The 17,064-nt window shown below is 44.8% G+C and overlaps 1 protein-coding gene across 16 annotated transcripts in view; it reads left to right on the top strand.

The window, feature by feature from the left end:
- SH3KBP1 (SH3 domain containing kinase binding protein 1) overlaps window positions 1-17,064 on the top strand; it is a 343,775-nt gene that overhangs the window by 125,547 nt on the left and 201,164 nt on the right. For all 16 annotated transcript variants that reach the window (XR_014835801.1, XR_014835802.1, XM_013985983.3 and 13 more), the window contains one exon: window positions 6,538-6,661. Coding sequence is in view for 14 of the 16 variants with exons in the window: in XM_013985983.3 (XP_013841437.2) it covers window positions 6,538-6,661 (124 nt within the window). In the remaining 2 variants the exon portion in view is untranslated. The remainder of the gene's footprint in view (window positions 1-6,537; window positions 6,662-17,064) is intronic.

Genomic DNA, 17,064 nt, shown 5'->3' with positions numbered 1-17,064 from the left:
ACCCTAATGCCGAGAAAAGCCCAGGACCAGCACTTCTGGCTGATCAGGGCAGCACCGAGCTCCCCTGGTGTCGGTGGCGCCAGCCTCCTCCATGTCCCTGTAGTCTTGGTGGCAGGAGAGAAGGAAGTCTTGCGAGATGTGAGGAAAACAGCTGGGGTGGAGAGGAAGGGTGCCATGGAGCGAGCCCATCTACTCAGCCACTTCTGTCAATTAGATGAGACGCCCCTTGGCTCATCTTCTTGGTAGGGTGCACCTGGCTCTCTCTGACCATTCTTCCCCTTGATGTTGATCCCAAAGCGCTTTCCACCCCCTGCCCCCGAGATGAATCTTAAAACACGAAAGCACTAGCTTTTCCAGGTTTTGACCTTCTAGGACACAGTATTAGCACATTTCGATTTTAAGAGAATCTGTCCCGGAGTTCCCTTGTGGCTCAGAGGATTAAGTATCCAGTGTTGTCACTGCAGTGGCTCTGGTCGCTGCTGGGGTGCAGGCTTGACCCCTGGACCAAGAACCCCCACATGCCACAGGTGCAGCCACAACAAACAAAAAAAGTATCTGTCTTCTTCCAGTTTAGGCACGTTTGTTGTTTTTGTACATTGACAGCATACGGTGAAATGCAGGGATTTGAGAAATACAGCTCAGTGAATTTTTAGGGGTTTATATACCTGTGCACCCATCACCCAGACCAAATTGTGGAACATTTTCGTCCTCCCAGCTGGCTGTCTTGTATCCTCTCTTGTCAGTACCTCCCCAAGGGTACCTGCTGCTCTGAGATCTCTCACCATTGATGCGTTCTGCCTGTTAGAAACTTCATGTAAATGGAATCATACATTATGTGATCTCTTGGGTCTGGCTTCTTTCATTCAACATTCTAGCTATAAATGTTTATCTGTGTTGTTAGGTGTAGTTCTTTTTTTTTAAAAATAGCACTTGTTATTTAATGATGATGTTAATAGCGATGATAAGTCATCAGTTGGTGTCCTGTGGTCTAGTTCACTATTTGATCCTGAAGACCCCTCTGTGATGGTGCCAAAGCATTTAGCATTAGACTTCTTTTAGAGATAAGAGAGCTGCTTAGAGGCTTTCGCTATTGCCTCCAAGGTCACTCACCTGATAAATGATGATGCCAAGGCTCGTTCTGGTGTTTTGACTCCGAGCAGCATGCTCTCCATCCAGCATTCTCTTAACTTATGTCAAGGCTGGTAGAAGCCATGAAGAATGAGAGGAGGGAGGGGACCACTAATCTGGACCTTCCTTAATATTTTGCTGTGAAATATTTGGGTTAATTAAAAGAAGTTAAGGTTCAACCCAGCCAACTGCCCAACATCTGTATAGTAGGTCCTGGGTGGGGAGGGAGAAAAGAGGTAGCTGACTTGGCTCAGCCATCAGCCATGCCAGGTGGCTCCACTTATCAGAAGAGCAGCCTAAGCTGGTTGAGCCCCCAGTTGTGCACAAATTATGCCTCTGCCCAGGGAGGCTGCTGTTTGCAGGCTGCTAAATGTGTTACAGAGAATTTTTGCTGGGGTGGCATTACTGGGACTTCTTGGCCCTCCAGATGTGGGTAAGCCATCTCAGATTCTGATCAGCATCGTGCTTTGGGAAGCAGCAGTGGTGTGAATTCCTCTCACGTTTCACTAAGGTGGTCCTTGTGACACAGCTTGAGTGTTACTGGAGCGTTGATAGTTTATTGATGGCCTCAGTTTTACTGTACAAGCTGAGTTTCTATTGGTAAGGCCTCACATTTGAGATAAAGACAAGCTGGGTTTTCTTTACCTCCTAAAGAGGTTTGCTCACCCCTGACTATTCCACAGTGTTTTAAAACAAGTAGAATCCTTACTGACTTGTATATGTGGACACGTGTGAGTTTCTGTAAGCCCTGTGGCCCACATTTGTGGCCTGGGGTGTGGCCTCCAAGATAGTAGGATCCAGGTTCTTAGCAGATGGTTTGCAGTTGTAGGGCTCATGGTCAGAAAGCTGAGCCTGTGGGTTGGGGGCTAGGAATGCTCAGACCCAGGAAATCCAGAGGCTCTTGACCTGGATCAGAACCTCGGAGAGCTCCAGGTACACAGCTGCTGGCAGCTGTAGGGAGGCAGGAGTTGCTTCACCGCCAAGTCCACCCTCTTCCACAGCAAAGAGGGTTTTTTTTTTTTTTTTTTTTTTTTTAAGTGGGGATGATAAGAGACTTCAAGGATTTCAGCCCTGGTATTTGCGGGCTTAGGGATAAAGTGGTACATTAGATTCTTCAGGTATGGAGGAAAGCTAAGTTTTCCATTGGAGCCACAGGTGGGATGGTTTGGACTCTTTCGGTTGTAGCCTTGACACTGGTTCTTCCTGGGAGGTAAGCTGTAGCAGGAGAGCTTGGGTCCCATGGCCCACTCTGCCCCTTACTAGCCTTGTAGCTGTTTGCTGGCCTTGGCATCCTCTCTGGACTGGATCTCATGATTCTTGTATGCAAAAATAAACCACTTTAGAAAAGTCAGGATTTTTTTTTTTCAGTAGCAAAATAACAGTGTTCTTGTGAGGAGCAAGCGCAAGAAGATTTGTTAAAGCGCTTTAATTTATATAAGCCCTTGCCAGTGTAAGGTTGTGTCATTGCCAGCATTGTCACCTATTTTGGGAGCCTGCCACTAGGCGTCCATGCCATCAGATGTCTTTGAACATCGGGGTGTCCAAAAAGTGCACCTGAGGGGAATTGGTAGTCTGGCATCAGCATATATGTCAGATCATTTGAGCCAGAAGTGAGTACCCACGGACTTGTGGCTCGCTATAGAAGTTGAAAGCTTTTTAAAGGAAGGAGCTTGCCCTGTGGTCTTTTGGAAGTAACTGGGGGGTTTCTGTAGAGGGGTGACAAGAGCATATAATTGTTTTAGGAAAGTGTCCCTTGAGGCAGTGTGGAGGTTGAACTGGGACAGGAGGGACTAGGAGCCAGCAGCACTTGGGGAAGCATGCTTAAGACCTAGCCTCTGAAGTTAGCCAGGTTGAGGTCCACTTCTGGCTCCTACTTGTTGGACCTCAGGCAGGTCTCCTCGGCTCTCTGTGTCTTGGTGTGCGCATCTGTCAGTAGGGCTGTTGTACAGGTTGAAAGTTGCAATCCAGGCGAAGCTCTTAGAGGAGGCTCTGGCACATGGTAATCTCTCACATGTAAGCTGGTATTCATGTGTATTTTTTATCGTGGCTGTATATGCATGTATGTGTAATAAAACTTGCCATTTTAACCATTTAGAAGTACAATGTAGTGTCATTAATTATGTTCATATGGTTGTGCAACCATCACCGCTGTCTGTTCCCCAAACTTATCATCACCCTAAACACAAACTCTGTAACCATTCAACGTTAACTCCCATTTCCTCCATCCCCTCACTCCCTGGTAACCTCTTGTCTACTTTCTGTCTCTGAGTTTGCCTGTTCTAAGTGCCTCATATACGTGGAGTCATGCAGTATTTGTCCTTTTGTATCTCACTTATTCCACTTAGCATAATGTTTTTCTAGGCTCATTCATGTGGTAGTATGTAGTGAAAATTTTGTTCCTTTTTAAGGCTGAGTAATATTCCATTGTAGGTTTATGCCACATCTTTTTTGTCCACTCATCTGTCATTGCACATTTGGGATGTTTCCACTTTTTGACTATTGTGAATAATGCTGCACTAAATGTTGACAGAAAAGTATCTGTTCAGGTCCCTCCTTTCAACTCCTCGGGGTATATACCTATAGGCGGAATTTCTGGGTCATGCGGTAATTCCGTGTTTAACTTTTTGAGGAACCACCAGACTGTTTTCCACAGTGGCTGCACCATTTGACATTCCCACCAGCAATGTACAAGGGTTCCAGTTTCTCCGTGTCCTCATCAATACTTGTTTTACTTAAAAAAAAATTCTAGCCGTCTTAGCGGGGATGAAGGGGCATCTCGTTGTGGTTTTGATTTGCATTTCTCTAGTGAAAAATGATGCTGAGCATCTTGTCCTGTACTTATCGGCCATTTGTGTATCTTCTTGGGAGAAATGTCTGTTCACGTTCTTTGCCTGGTACTCGGGTTTTTAAGGCAGCATATGGGGGAGGAGGGAAACAGATTGAGGAAGTAGATAGAGCCCAACTGGGTGCCTCGTTAGATGAGGGTTAGCACTGAGTTTTCCTGCCTGGCTAAGTGGGTAGATGATAGACCATCACTCAAGATAGCTCCCCTCTCTCCTGGAGAAGGGGTGGGTTGGAGGGAAGACATTGGCTTAGGGCGAGGCTGCATTGAACCTGCTGTACCTGGGTGTTTGGCAGGTAGAGAATATGCAGGATGCACCGCCATGCCTATGTGTCTGGTTTCTTTGGGAAAATACAGGACATATTTTAAGTTTTGTTTCCTCTCTGCTTCCATCTAAGAAGCAAGTTAAAAAAGTAGATCATCCCTAGGCTTATCTACCTGGCACATGAGAATAGTCGTGGGGCCGGGGGGGGGTGGCAATGAAATCTGAAACTTACGAACCAGCCTGTCTCTTGTTGCTGGTTTCTCAGCCCTTATGCACCTGCTTCATCAGATCAGTCCTTCAAAGCTCACGGGGTGCTGCTTTGAACCCCGGGTGTTGAGCATTCTTGACAAGCATGGTTTCTGAGGCTTTCCCCAGTGACCACCCCAGTCTCTGAAACGTTTGTACCCCCTCACCTTTCCCCAGTTGCATGACACTCGTGGTTAGTGCTAAGCAAGTCCTTACTGTGTCACCCACAACCCACCGAATTTCTCTGAATTACTCCTTGGCAAAACTGGATGTTGCGTCACTGCATTGTGTCCAGGTGGGCACTTTGTGTTTGCACGGTCACACCCACACTGGAGTGGAGAGTAACACTTAATCAACTCTTCTACCCCTGAAGAAGCAACCATTGGGGAATGAGCCCCCAAGGTGGCTTGTTTCCTTTACCTCTAGAGCCATAGCAGGCTGGCAGCCATCACTAAGAAAGCATCCCTCCATGCGGCTCAGGCTGGCAATGTTTGCAGATTGTCCCCTGATGCCATCTGCCTGTGAGGCTGCAGAAACCCCCATCAACTGCTGTTCTAGCAGGTGCCAGGGCTGCTGAGGTGGGAGTGCGTGTACAGACACACACATGCACCCAGCTTTGTGCTGTGCTGGTCTGGGGCGCCGGCTGAAACTCTCAACCCAGCAGAGCACCAGTCACGGTTGCTGGTTTCCGGTGGGGCCCTGGTGAGGGAGAGAGGGCGAGGCTGTTGTGAACAGAGCCAGCAATCCGGGAATTGGATACAGTAACTAACACTCGGGGTGTGTAGGAAGCCGCCAGGCAGTGGCTGTGTTTTGACAAGCTTTTTGTTCTGTTCTTTCCACCTCTGCCCTCGGCCCAGGCCAAATTGCACCCCCCACCCCCCGGCCCCACTGAATTTTCCATCCTCATGTTCATTCATAGAAGGACCCGTGCCCAATTCTGGCCTCGGGCTCTTTCTAGAAAACACCCCTTTCGTCTTTCAGCCCTTCCTGCCACCCAGCCATGCTTTGGCTCGAGCCCCTTCGTGTTCGTTTTTTTCCCAGATCAGTGTGATCATGGGCTTAGACAAGCCCAGAACCCTCCCTGCCCAGATCTGCAGTTTGTGGGTTACTCTCGTTTCCAGCCATTAATACTTTTGAAAAGAATTATGCTAATTATTAAAGGAATTGGAAACAATGGTATCAGGCGTCAGGTTTTAAAAATCCAGATCTTAAGAGAGCTTTGATAAGAGACCACCCAGTGTCAACTTTTTCCGTAACGGGCCAGGTGTTTTTGGCTTGGATCTCTGTTCCAGCTCCTCAGCTCTGCCACAGCAGCATCAAAGCAACCGTAGAAAATACGTAAACGAATGCAGGGCCCTGTGTGATGATGAAACTTTTTTTTACAAAAGCACGTGGTATGCGTAGTTGGCGAACCCCTGGCCTAGAATGATAGTCTTTGTTTTAGTTTGTTATCTTTATGTGTATGTTTTTCTCTGTCAAGATTTGAAAAGCCAGAGAAACTCGGGGACCGTCAGCAGACTTCAGTCATCCTCTTGGGGGTTTAGCATGCTTGTAAGCACAGCGGTGATTGGGGAATATACTTCGCTAACCCTCTGTTGGGAAGAAGAGAACGGCATCCCATTTTGAATCGCTGGAAAATTGAATGGCGTTTGCCCTTCTGTCTTTATGTTCGTTTTGGGTGCGCACCCACTCACGCACACGAAGACTAGAAACGGGAAGGCTTTTCAGGGGCAACTCTGGTTGGCCGAACTTATTGTTCAAAAAGCAGTGCAGGCTGTCATTTAGAGCTCTGTGGTGGCCTTTACAATCACTTGGAATGGCCATCGTCACAGAAGGTTGCATCACCTCATTGGACACCATTCCATTTTCTAAGACGGGGTGCTTCTCCGATAACAGTAAGGGAAAGAATTTCGACAAAGATAGGAAATGCTGTTTTTAAAATGCTGTGCTCCGTCGAGGTCGCTAAAGTTCATTTCCAAAAAGCTGAAGCTTAAAATAGTCAGACATTCTAAAATGTTGCACTACAGTCTTGTTTTCCTTTTCTCTGTCCTCCCAGGAAATAAAGAAAGAGATGAAGAAAGACCCTCTGTCCAGCAAAGCTCCCGAAAAGCCCATGCACGAGGCGTCCAGTGGAAATGCTTTGCTGTCTTCCGAAACGATCCTCAGAACCAACAAGAGAGGTATGGCCCAGAAGAGAGAGCCCCCGCCCCCTCCCCCTCTCCCACCCCCACCTGGAAACTTCGAGGTGAACTGCATCCCATTTTGAATTGCCGGAAAATTGAATGGCGTTGGCCCTTCTGGCGTTCTATACATTTGGGGCGCGCACCCACTCACGCACAGCACATAACGATACAGTAACCGTAATAAAGGGAACTAATGAAAAAAAATTTTTTTTTGACAGTGGGAGAGGAAACTAAGTTTGTCAACGACGATTTTTGTAGGACTCTAGCTTTCACTTTCATATCTATTTTTATGGATGAAAGGTGACTTCAGAGAGCGCTCTGGCGGGCTGAGCCGGGCACGTCTGGCCACGCTCTCTTTTCAACTTAAGGGCAGACTTCAGCTGGGTCTTTTCTCTCTCTGGCCCCTGGGTTCCCACACACAGGCCGTGTCTCTCTCGGTTTCGGAGGCCGTGCATGTAGAGGCACGTCTCCTGCATCCATCTTCCTAACCAGGGAGCCTGCCACCGCCTGGTGTCCCCCTTTTGAGACCTCAAGGCAGACGTTCTCAGCTATCAGCTTGTTGGAGTTTTGTGTTCTCCCCTATCCACGCTTTGTGACATTGTCGTTCGAAATGACAGGAGAGAGGCGGTCCGAGACGGCAGAGGCGACTAGAGTCCGTTTTATACTCAAATGCTCCCACTAGGTTGTCTGGTTTCTCCAGAGCCCGCCCTCTCCGTGGACCAGTCTGGGTGCCCCCTGAGCCAGCCCCTGGTAGGTTAGCTTTCAGCTGCAGGCTTTGCAGGGCCGCCTTATTACTTCCTTAAAAAGAAACACAGAGCCGTTCAAAAGCAGGAGCCGGAAGTGTATTAGCAAAGAGTTCCATTAAAAAGAAAAAAAGAAGGCAAGTTTACATAACCACAGGGAAGAACAGCTCATCTTTCATCAAATTTCGACGCCATAAGAATTTGTCCAATAAACTGCCCATTGATCACAGTCCTTGAGACCTCAGCTTCGTGTCTCTCTTCCTTCCTGCTTCTTCCTCTGCCCCCTCCAGCTGCCCCGGGTTACATTTCCTTTTTTAAATTATTCAGTTGAAATATTGGCTGGAGGCCCATGCTGGTTAGCAGCTATAGGATTTTCTTTTCTTTTCTTGTTTTTTTTTTTTTAATTCCATCCTGCCAATGGAGGGAATTTCCCATTTTAAGAATTAGACATCCTTTGCTCTAAAACTGTAGTCATCCCCCAGAGCGCCTCCTGCGTTCCTGCAGATAAGCTCCAGTGCTCCTGAGGCCCGCCCTCACTGCACATGGAGCACAAGCGTTCAGTGCGTGTGTCTGCATCCCCAAACCTCCCTTGCAGATCGGAGCCCCTCCCGTCTCTCCTCACACTCCTTGGGTCAGGGGGCCCAGGAATTGCATGCTTGTGGACCAGGGGCAAGGCCTCTCTGGCCAGCCCTGTTTTTGTAAAGCAAATAAAAGAATTCAGGTGGTTCATCCATTTAACAAGATGAGGAATTAAGTTAAGGAATTAAGGTAATTATCCAGATGAGTTTGATAAAATTACCTGAGAGCTTGAAATCCATGCAGGAATCGAACATTTCACATAATTGTCTCTTTACAATGAAAAGTCTGACCTTTGAGGTCCCCTACAGAATTTTGCATTAGCCAGGAAATGGCATTAAAAGACCTGGCTTACTGACTTCACGGTCCCCTTTTAAGCCTCCACGCTAGGTAGGCCTACAGCCTGATGCTGAGCAACTTTTTACTCCCAGCTATTTTATAAAATCAATCAGCCAGTGGCTCTGAGACTTTAGCCCATGGGAGTGTCCTGTAAATATGGAACACGTAACACACCATCTTCATTCTGTCCCAGGCTTTACACTGACCCCCGGGTCACCTGGGCCAAACATAAATTTCCAGCTGAAGGGGGACATTGTGTCCCAGGGTCAGTGCCGTCTTTGGCCCTGCCCCCACCCGGCAAGGCTAACAGTACCCCTACTCCTCCTTATAATAAACAGCAGGCTGGATTGATTGGCCTTGTCAGGCCAGATAAATAGTTCATTGTGTTGAGCTCAAAAGCTACATTTTTTTCCCCACCCCAAATCAATGAAAAACCACTTTTTTTTTTTTCCGTTTTAAAACAAGGATCAGAGGCTAAATCGGTGGGACGAGGCTCATTACTTGTCAACACTTCCGTCCGACTAATTTTTCAAGTTTTTTGAGTTGTTGTAAATGACCGAGGTTTCCTCCTTCCCTTTGTTTCCATCGAGCTTTGCCCCTGAAAGTCTCGTGGATGTTTTTGGCAATTGCTGTTGTCATGGAGGGAAGTTGCTTTCAGAGTTTAATGACAGGCTACTTTGATTCACTAACGTGGGGTCTGTCTTATAGTATATGAGTCCACCTTGTGATTCAGCCTTGGACCCTGTGTGAATCTGATAGAATTAACACAAGTTCTTTTTCTTCCTTTTTCTCAAAGATGAGATGACCTTTTCCTTTACATGGGCCGTATCGTTTGATACAGGCTTAGCCATGAAGAAAGATCACCGTCTATTTCTGTTAAAAATCTGAAACCGAACCGTTTCATTGGGTCCTGAATTTGAGAGAGACTGAGCTGAAGACGTTTGCTCGGTTGGGTCCAGCGCTTTTTGCGTTGGGGACGTGCCTCACTTGCAGCAGGGGTGGATGGGTTGTCGCAGCTCACAGTGTGGGATGAGCTCGCCCTCCCTAGGCACCTGCATAAGGTCAAAAGCGACTCTACATTTGAAGGAAACTATTCATAGCTTTGAGAAAAGGCCAGGACCATGGAAACATGAGTTTGGGGACCGATCAGTTTCAGTTTTCAGCTTTAACCTTTGCAAATCTCTCCAGAGTTGATTTAGGGAGGTACTGGAATGACTCCACGGGTTTTTCATTTGAGCAAAACAGATGTGACTGAAATTGAGAGAGCGAGAGAGAGCAGATGAGCAGGTCCTCTAGCTGGCTTGGCAGCCATGAGCTATGTATACATTCTAGGCATGAGCACTGTAAAGGGTGGTTGTGTCTGCTCCCACCCTTGTCCACTTCTCTGGGCTTTGCCGAGTCACAGTGAAGGAGCTTCCTGGTTAAAACAAGCCTTCCCCAAGGAGTTAGAAGTCATCTTTTAAAATTTAAACTTTTAGCATGGATATTATATATCCTGAAGTTATTCCAGACTCCAGATTGTTGACAAACTGCAGCCAGAAAATCTAAAAACTTTTCTTGGAGCCAAAAGTCATTCTCGTGAACCAGACAGAAAAAGATTCTCCGTTTCCTTGTGAGAATAATTTATTATTATTTTGTTTCTTCTATCATTGAACCCATATAGGAGAGTGAGGGGCCCTCCTAAATTGGAACATTGCTATGTGGAGGAATAAAAAAAAAATTCAAACCTTGAGTTTAAAAAACAAACTTGAGCAGGATGGATGCTTTAACGATTAACGGCAAATACACTAAATACAGCCTTGAAAATGAGCAAGGAAGATTTTCTTCACTTGAATATGGATTCTTTTCTACTCGAAGTAAAATAGAATACAAAATCTTTTGATTTCATCCTTATAAGTGTTTCCCACCAACTTTATCCATGCGATAGCTTAAGTATCCAGGCCGTAATCAATACCCTGCTGGCCTGTGTGCGGATCAGCTTCTATTCCAGGGCTCTAGTTTCCCAGTTTTTGCACCATTGACAGACGTCATGGGGAAGCTTCCTAGCTCCGAAACTGTCCTGCTACCTATGATTTTGGACGTTGTTCCTTATTCACTTTTGGGTGGATCCTAACGTTCAATAAAACATGTTTACTGTCTGCCTGCTACGAGCCTGGCCCTGTGCTTGGTACTGGGGCAGATAGAAAGACTTGAAAAATACCAGCCAGTTCTGCCTATAAGTAATATCACTTGGGAAATGTTAAGAAAGTGCTGCACATTTCTTATATCCTTTTTCTGGCAAGGTGGGGATATGTCTCTTACTTACTTCTGTCATTCTGAATGTGAAGCCACTCCGCAGGTTTCTGGTTGGCTTTATATGTCCTTGTTTCTATTTCCAGTTTATCATGAATTCAGTGTTTGGTAAGTCTCTATTGTATTTTGCACATTTATTATTCTTTGCTATTATTATTGTTATTGTTATGCTCTCCTGATATACAATGTATTTTTGTAATCATCTTTTTAAGTCGCTCTGCTACTTTGGCATCTGCCTTCTGAAAGATAAACTGCTTTTATCATCTTTATTTAAGGTTTGTTATGCATTTACATTTTACTGCCCCTTCCAGAGATTAATGCTGAAAGACCCTATGGTTTAAAGGATGTAATTTGTAACACGTAGAGCCCTGATGCTACGAGATAAGAGTCAAGTTGAGATGGGGGAGGGTTGCCCTTTCAGTTGGTATGTGGGTGTGACTTTGATGGTAGAACATGACTCTCTGGGGCTCATTTCTCATGTGTAGTCCTTCAGACAGGTTTAATTCAAAAGTTTTCCTTGACAGAGGGACCAACAGCTGCTCTGCCTCTGGTGACACACTGTTGCTTTAAAAGTTAGTGCAGAAATCCTCCGGAATTCATTGTGTGTGCGGATGGGTGATATATCCATGCCCCTCAACACAATATGGACCTAGTGTTTATACCGTGGAAGGGCTCGCCATTTTGGTCTGCTGCCTGTAGCGGTCAGAAGAATTTTACCTGTTGTTTATCTTTCTTTGCCTCACAGTTTCAGCACTAGTCACTCCAGTCCCTAAACAGATCTGGCCACAGCGACCTCCCTCCCTTGACTCTACCGAAGGGGAAATGTTTGTTCGAGCTTTCATTTGTTTAGCCTTTACTTAGCAACTCAGAATACACTCCTTAAGGTATCCATTGGCTTGTTTGTCAGAACTTGAGTGTGTGTGTATTTGTGTGTGTGTGTGTGTTCAAGCGTGCACCCGCTGGTGTGGAACTCCCATGTTGCCTCAGAGGCAGTGGCCCAGATCTTGATAGGCTGTGGACTCTTTGTTTGAAATGAAACTGTAAACACAGGATGGAAAAAGTATGTCCTGCATAAAGAAAATGTTAACCACTTTGGTTTTCCAGTGCTTTGTTGTTTAAGGTAGATATGAGATCTGGGGATTTGTTTCTAGAAATAAGACTGTTTTTCCTTTCAAATTTCTTCTTGGAGAAGCAAGTGTGAATTACCAACAATTAACTAGAAATCTGAAAATGTGGTGTGTTTGGTCCGATTTTTCTTCAGGTTTCCAAAACACCTGTCAGCTTTCCTAAATTGCTGACTTTTATAGACAGGTAGAAGAGTAAGAGTTAAGACAAGGCAGTGCTGTGGTGTGGAAACTCCTGGCTCTCACCTGAGCTGTTCTTTTCCATTGGAACATAAAAATAAAGCTGGCCACCTGGCAGTGAACGTGGGTAGATATCATATATAATATATAGTCATTCAATATTATATACATCTGTGTGAATGTATCCTTATATGTATGTATTTTTTTTTTTTTGCCCCAGTGGGGCTTCATTCTTGAAAGTCTGTGAATAAAAGGGCTGTAAAGAAGTCTTTTAAAGTAACTGATTCCTGGCTATATTTCTGACATGTTTCTTTGGGAGCCTGGGTTAAGGGCCATAATTGACGTTAGAGTATGTCGCCCTTGTCCATTTTCTTATCTGAGTAGTACTGCCTCTTGGACCTAGGGATGGTGGTGAAATGGATCTAAAGAAGCCATTCTAGAGGGATGTTGCTATCCTGTTTTTTCCTATAATTTTTAACATGTGGGTCATTGATAAAATAGTTTTTAGAATTTTTCTTCTGTTACATTTACCTCTTTTCAATCTCTATGTTCTGGTAAGAAGGCATTAACGTTGGAGGAACGAGTGTCCCATGGAACAATCATTGATTTAGACTTTCCCTGCACCCCTGCTGGATTTCCACTAAAGTCCCACCCAGAGAACCTTCCCTTAAGTGGTTTTGTGGTCGTGGCTCCACCTGGTGGCTCTCCTAGGAAACCCCTCCTCTTCCTCCCCATTTTTTCTTTCTCCCTGGGAGAGTCTTGTGCAAGATGCCTTTGGTTCCTCTGTTTAGTGTTCTCAGTCTGTGCAATTCCATCTCGGACCCATGGCTTCTCATATTACACACGTGTTCTCTTGAGCGCCTTTCCTTTCTCTTCTCATAATTGTTCATTGAACTCATAGAATCTGTTTCTCCATCCTTGTCCCATCTGTTATACCTCTGCTAACCACCTTCATTGTTGATAAGCATAAAAGGCTCCTGTAGGCATGACTGTAGGTATAAACATGAATTCTGACACAATAAAGAATCACACTAAAATCTTGTGGGTGAGCTGTGGTCTCCTTAATAGCTCCAAGTACCCCTAACTACTTCTTCACTTCTTGTTGAACCCAGTCTTCCTCAAAGGAGCAGTATTTTATTACCGATGTTATTTTCAGTTGTCAGCAGGTGGCAAAATAAAAAGCCAGCTGACTTTTCTGGCTTCGTTATTGTTTGTCAATTCTCTACAGGTCTTGCCCCTCTCTGGGTATACCACTGAGCATAAGTGTTCTTGATAAATAAATTTGTTTCTTCTTGAATTTCTTACTTTTAACCTTTTTTTAATTTGATGGCATTGCAGGTGTACCTTGTTTCAGCTGCATTGTGGGTTAGTCTGAGAACTTAATTATCACTTGTAATTTTGATTCTTTGGGCAAAAGCATTTGGCGTTCTAAACGCTGTGCATAGAACATAACCTACTTGTAAACCTGACTTGATTTTCTACTTTGTTTTTATATTGCTGGCACGAAGCCTTAGGTACCATTTAAAAGTCAGAGAGTCCGTATAATTGGGAATGACTGACGTTTTCTTATGTTGTAGAGGAGTTTACAATTCACATGGTGCAGAATGCTGGAATTGTACCAGCTCTGTGTAATACATCAGGCTCCAAGGATAGTGCTGGGTTCAGCCACTTTGCACCATTATATGCAGTGCTCATTCTCATGAGTCCTGAGTTGGACCTTGGTGTGCCCAAGTCTCTCCATATAAGTCATGTTGTAAAAGAGGGAGCTGCTGTGTATTTCTATCTGCTGGAGAGGAGACTCTGCAACAAGTTTGGCATGCTCAGATAGAAACCAGATCAGCATTTCCTGGTCCATGTCACGTAGAATCGTAGCCCTATAACATATTCCACAAAAGAGGGATGCAGTGAGAGATAAGGAGACAAAGAGGGAGAGTAGGTAGGCTCTCTGGACAGATACCTTTCGGTTTCAGCCACACGCACCAACACCCTCTTAGAGACTGACAGACAAATTAGTATCTTGCAGGCTCTCAGATGTTCTGTGTAGGGAAACCTGCTTCTCTTTGACCTCTGAGCCACATTTACTGAACGAAGACTAGTTAGGACTCTGCTGTGGGATGTGCTGGGCTTTGAGATGCAAGGCAAGAATCACAATACGTCCAAGATCATTGGCAGATTCCACCTTGCACAGGTAATGTTAAGGTGCGTGAGGAGAGATGATGGTGCTGGCCCTGTGAGAAGAGACTGATGATGCTTCTCAAGTTTATGGCCATGAAAAAACAAGTTTTATGGTGCTATGAGAATATAACCTGAATATGAAACTTGAAAGCCAGTCTTTTGGGTAGTTTTTCAAGTGATGTGCTGAAAGGGATCTTTTTTTTTTTCCCTTGGATCATTTTTTGGGGCGCTTGTATTTAAGAGTGTCTCCCAGGTTTGGGGTCTTGCAGGAGAAGTGGGTTGAATGAGCTGATGCAATAAACTATGGGACCAGGTCAACCTGGGACTTGAGTCAGGACAGAACTTGGGAGTCCAGGGGCAGATCTTTTAATGATGACAGTACGATGGTCCCATCTAGTCAAAACATTCGCACTGCCTTCTCTATCTGCTTCAGTTGAAATGCAGGGAATCTTCACTTTCCGATTGGACATGAAGAAGAGCTTTGTTCACTGTCTCCCTGTCCTTGTGACAGAGGTGACCATTTTGAGTTCAGGTAACGAACCCACCTGTGGGGCTATGAGGAAAAGCCATGTAGCCTGCTGTTTCAGAGTTCTGGAATCCTAGAATTCCTGAGGTGGCTGAGATTCCTAATAGTGGCCCAGCCTTTGGCCTAATACAGGGACCCACTCACCAACATGCCAGGGATGAGGATATGGAGCCTCTGCCGATGGGAGCTGAAAGGACACCCCCTGATCTGGGGGACTGACCTTTGCTAAGGCCCACATGGGATCCTCCTTCCCAAGGGGAGACTATTCTGGGTAGAGATCTAATAGGTTCATTAAAGGTAATTAATTAGAGATATTGTAGTAGAACAGCAGTTGTCCTCACCTTTAGAGAAAGCTCTGGAAAGAGAACCTTTTCTTCTGTAGTTTCCTCATTCTCTTTTAGTTACCCAGATTGGTCCTACTGGTCTGTCATCCCAGCCTGGTCTCTCTGATGCCACCTGAAGCCTCATCTTAGTCTTTGGACTTGTGATTTTTTTGTGCTTGTGAGGCCCTGGGACTGTTATGCCCTGAACAATGAGGATGTTTCATGCCCATCTTCCTAACCCATGGTCAGGCTGGCAGTGGGCCCAGCTTCAGTACCAGTGGGCCACCCTTTTTTTCTCCAGATAGAAAGGCAAAGAGAGAACAGCTCAAAGCTTCCCCTGGCTGTGTGTGTGTGTGTGTGTGTGTGTGTGTGTGTGTGTGTGTGTGTGCGCGCGTGCGCGCACATGGTGGGGGAAGCACTTTCGCGGAGGAATGAACTGCTTGTTCCACTTGTGTTTCTCTAGAGACCAGAGTAAGCTCGGTAGCAGCAGGACCTTGTTAGAGGAAGAATGGCTGTTGAGAGAGTCCAAACCCCACTTCTGCTACACCCCCAAAGGTTCTGTGGGACTTTCTGTGGCAAGCCTCATCCTCTGTTTCCTCATCTGTAAAATAAAGAGACTACTGTGGTTAATTCCCTTAGGGAAGTTGTGAGGATAAAAATGAGCAAAGAGAATAAATTTCGAGGCAGAGGGTGGTAATAGATTGAAGTGGGGTGGGGAGTCACTCACTGAATATAGTAGTAGTTGTTATTTAAAGTGATAAACTGCTACTAAGGCCCCCGAGTGTTGGGAAGAAAATTCTCAATATATGGAAAGTAATAATAAAGTGTTGTTTCCATGAAATAGCTAGTGAACACATGCACATGAGGATTCTCCAGAAGAGACTATATGTGAGGCTGTAAAAGAAGTCTCAATACCTTGAAAACGATTAAAATCATACGAAGTATGTTCTCCATCCAGTGAAATGCATTTAGAAATCAGCAACAGAAGATGTATGGACATTAAACAGTACACTCCTCAATAACCAGTGGACCAAAGAAGGAATCTACAAGGGAAATTTTAAAATACTTTGAAATGAATGAAAATGAAAACACAGCTTTTGAAAATTTATGACATGCAGCTAAAGCTTAGAGTGAAATGTATAGCTGCAAATGCCTACATTCACAAAGAAAGCAGATCTCAAATCAATACCCTAACTTATTTTCCCAACTTTACCGAGATATAATTGACATAAAACGTGGTGTGAGTTTAAGGTGTACACCATAGTGATTTGTTATACATGTATATTGTGAAATGATTATCTCAATGAGGTTATCTAACCCATCCTTCGCCTCACAAAGTTACCTTTTTTTTTTTTTTTTTTTTTGGTTGTTGTGGTAGCAAGAGAACATATAAGATTATCTTCTGTGACTTATTTCACTTGGCATAATCCCCTCAAGGTTCATTCCTGTTGTCACAAATAGCAGCATTTCCTTCTTTTTAATGGCTGAATTATATTCGTGTGTGTGCGTGCGCATGCACACGCACGTGCGCTTGTATCATATTTTAAGAATCCATTCTCCCGTTGCTGGACACTTAGGTTGTTTCCATGTCTTGGCTACTGTGAATAACACTGCAAAGAACATTGCGGTCCTGCTGTCTCTTTGAGATGTTATTAATTTTCTTTGGATATATACCCAAAAGTGAGATTGTCAATAAATTAAGTTTTTACCTTAATAAATTAGAAAAAGAAGGGCAAACTAAACTCAAAACAAGCAGAAAGAAGGAAATAATAAAGATCAGAGTGGAAATAAAGGCAGTAGAGAATAGAAAAACAATGGAGAAAAATCAGTGTAACCGGAAGTTAGTTCTTTGAAATGGTCGAAAAAATTGATAGTGTAGCCACACTGATCAAGAAAAAAAGGAGAGAAGACTTAAACTGCTCATATAAGGAACTAAAAAAGTGGACATCACTATGCACATTAGAGAAAGTAATAATTACAAGGGAATAGTATGAACAACCATTTTATACTCCCACCAGCAATGTATAAGTTGTTAAGTATAGAATTACCGGGAGTTCCCGTCGTGGCGCAGTGGTTAACGAATCCGACTAGGAACCATGAGGTTGCGGGTTCGGTCCCTGCC

This window comes from Sus scrofa, chromosome X (assembly GCF_054392235.1).
Source record: "Sus scrofa isolate SSC_HxYL_T2T_F1_AM1 chromosome X, Sscrofa_HxYL_maternal_Yorkshire_Landrace_v2.0, whole genome shotgun sequence".
Classification (NCBI taxonomy): Eukaryota; Metazoa; Chordata; class Mammalia; order Artiodactyla; family Suidae; genus Sus; species Sus scrofa.
Note: the sequence above shows the minus strand (reverse complement) of the source record. Positions and strands in the feature narration are given on the sequence as shown.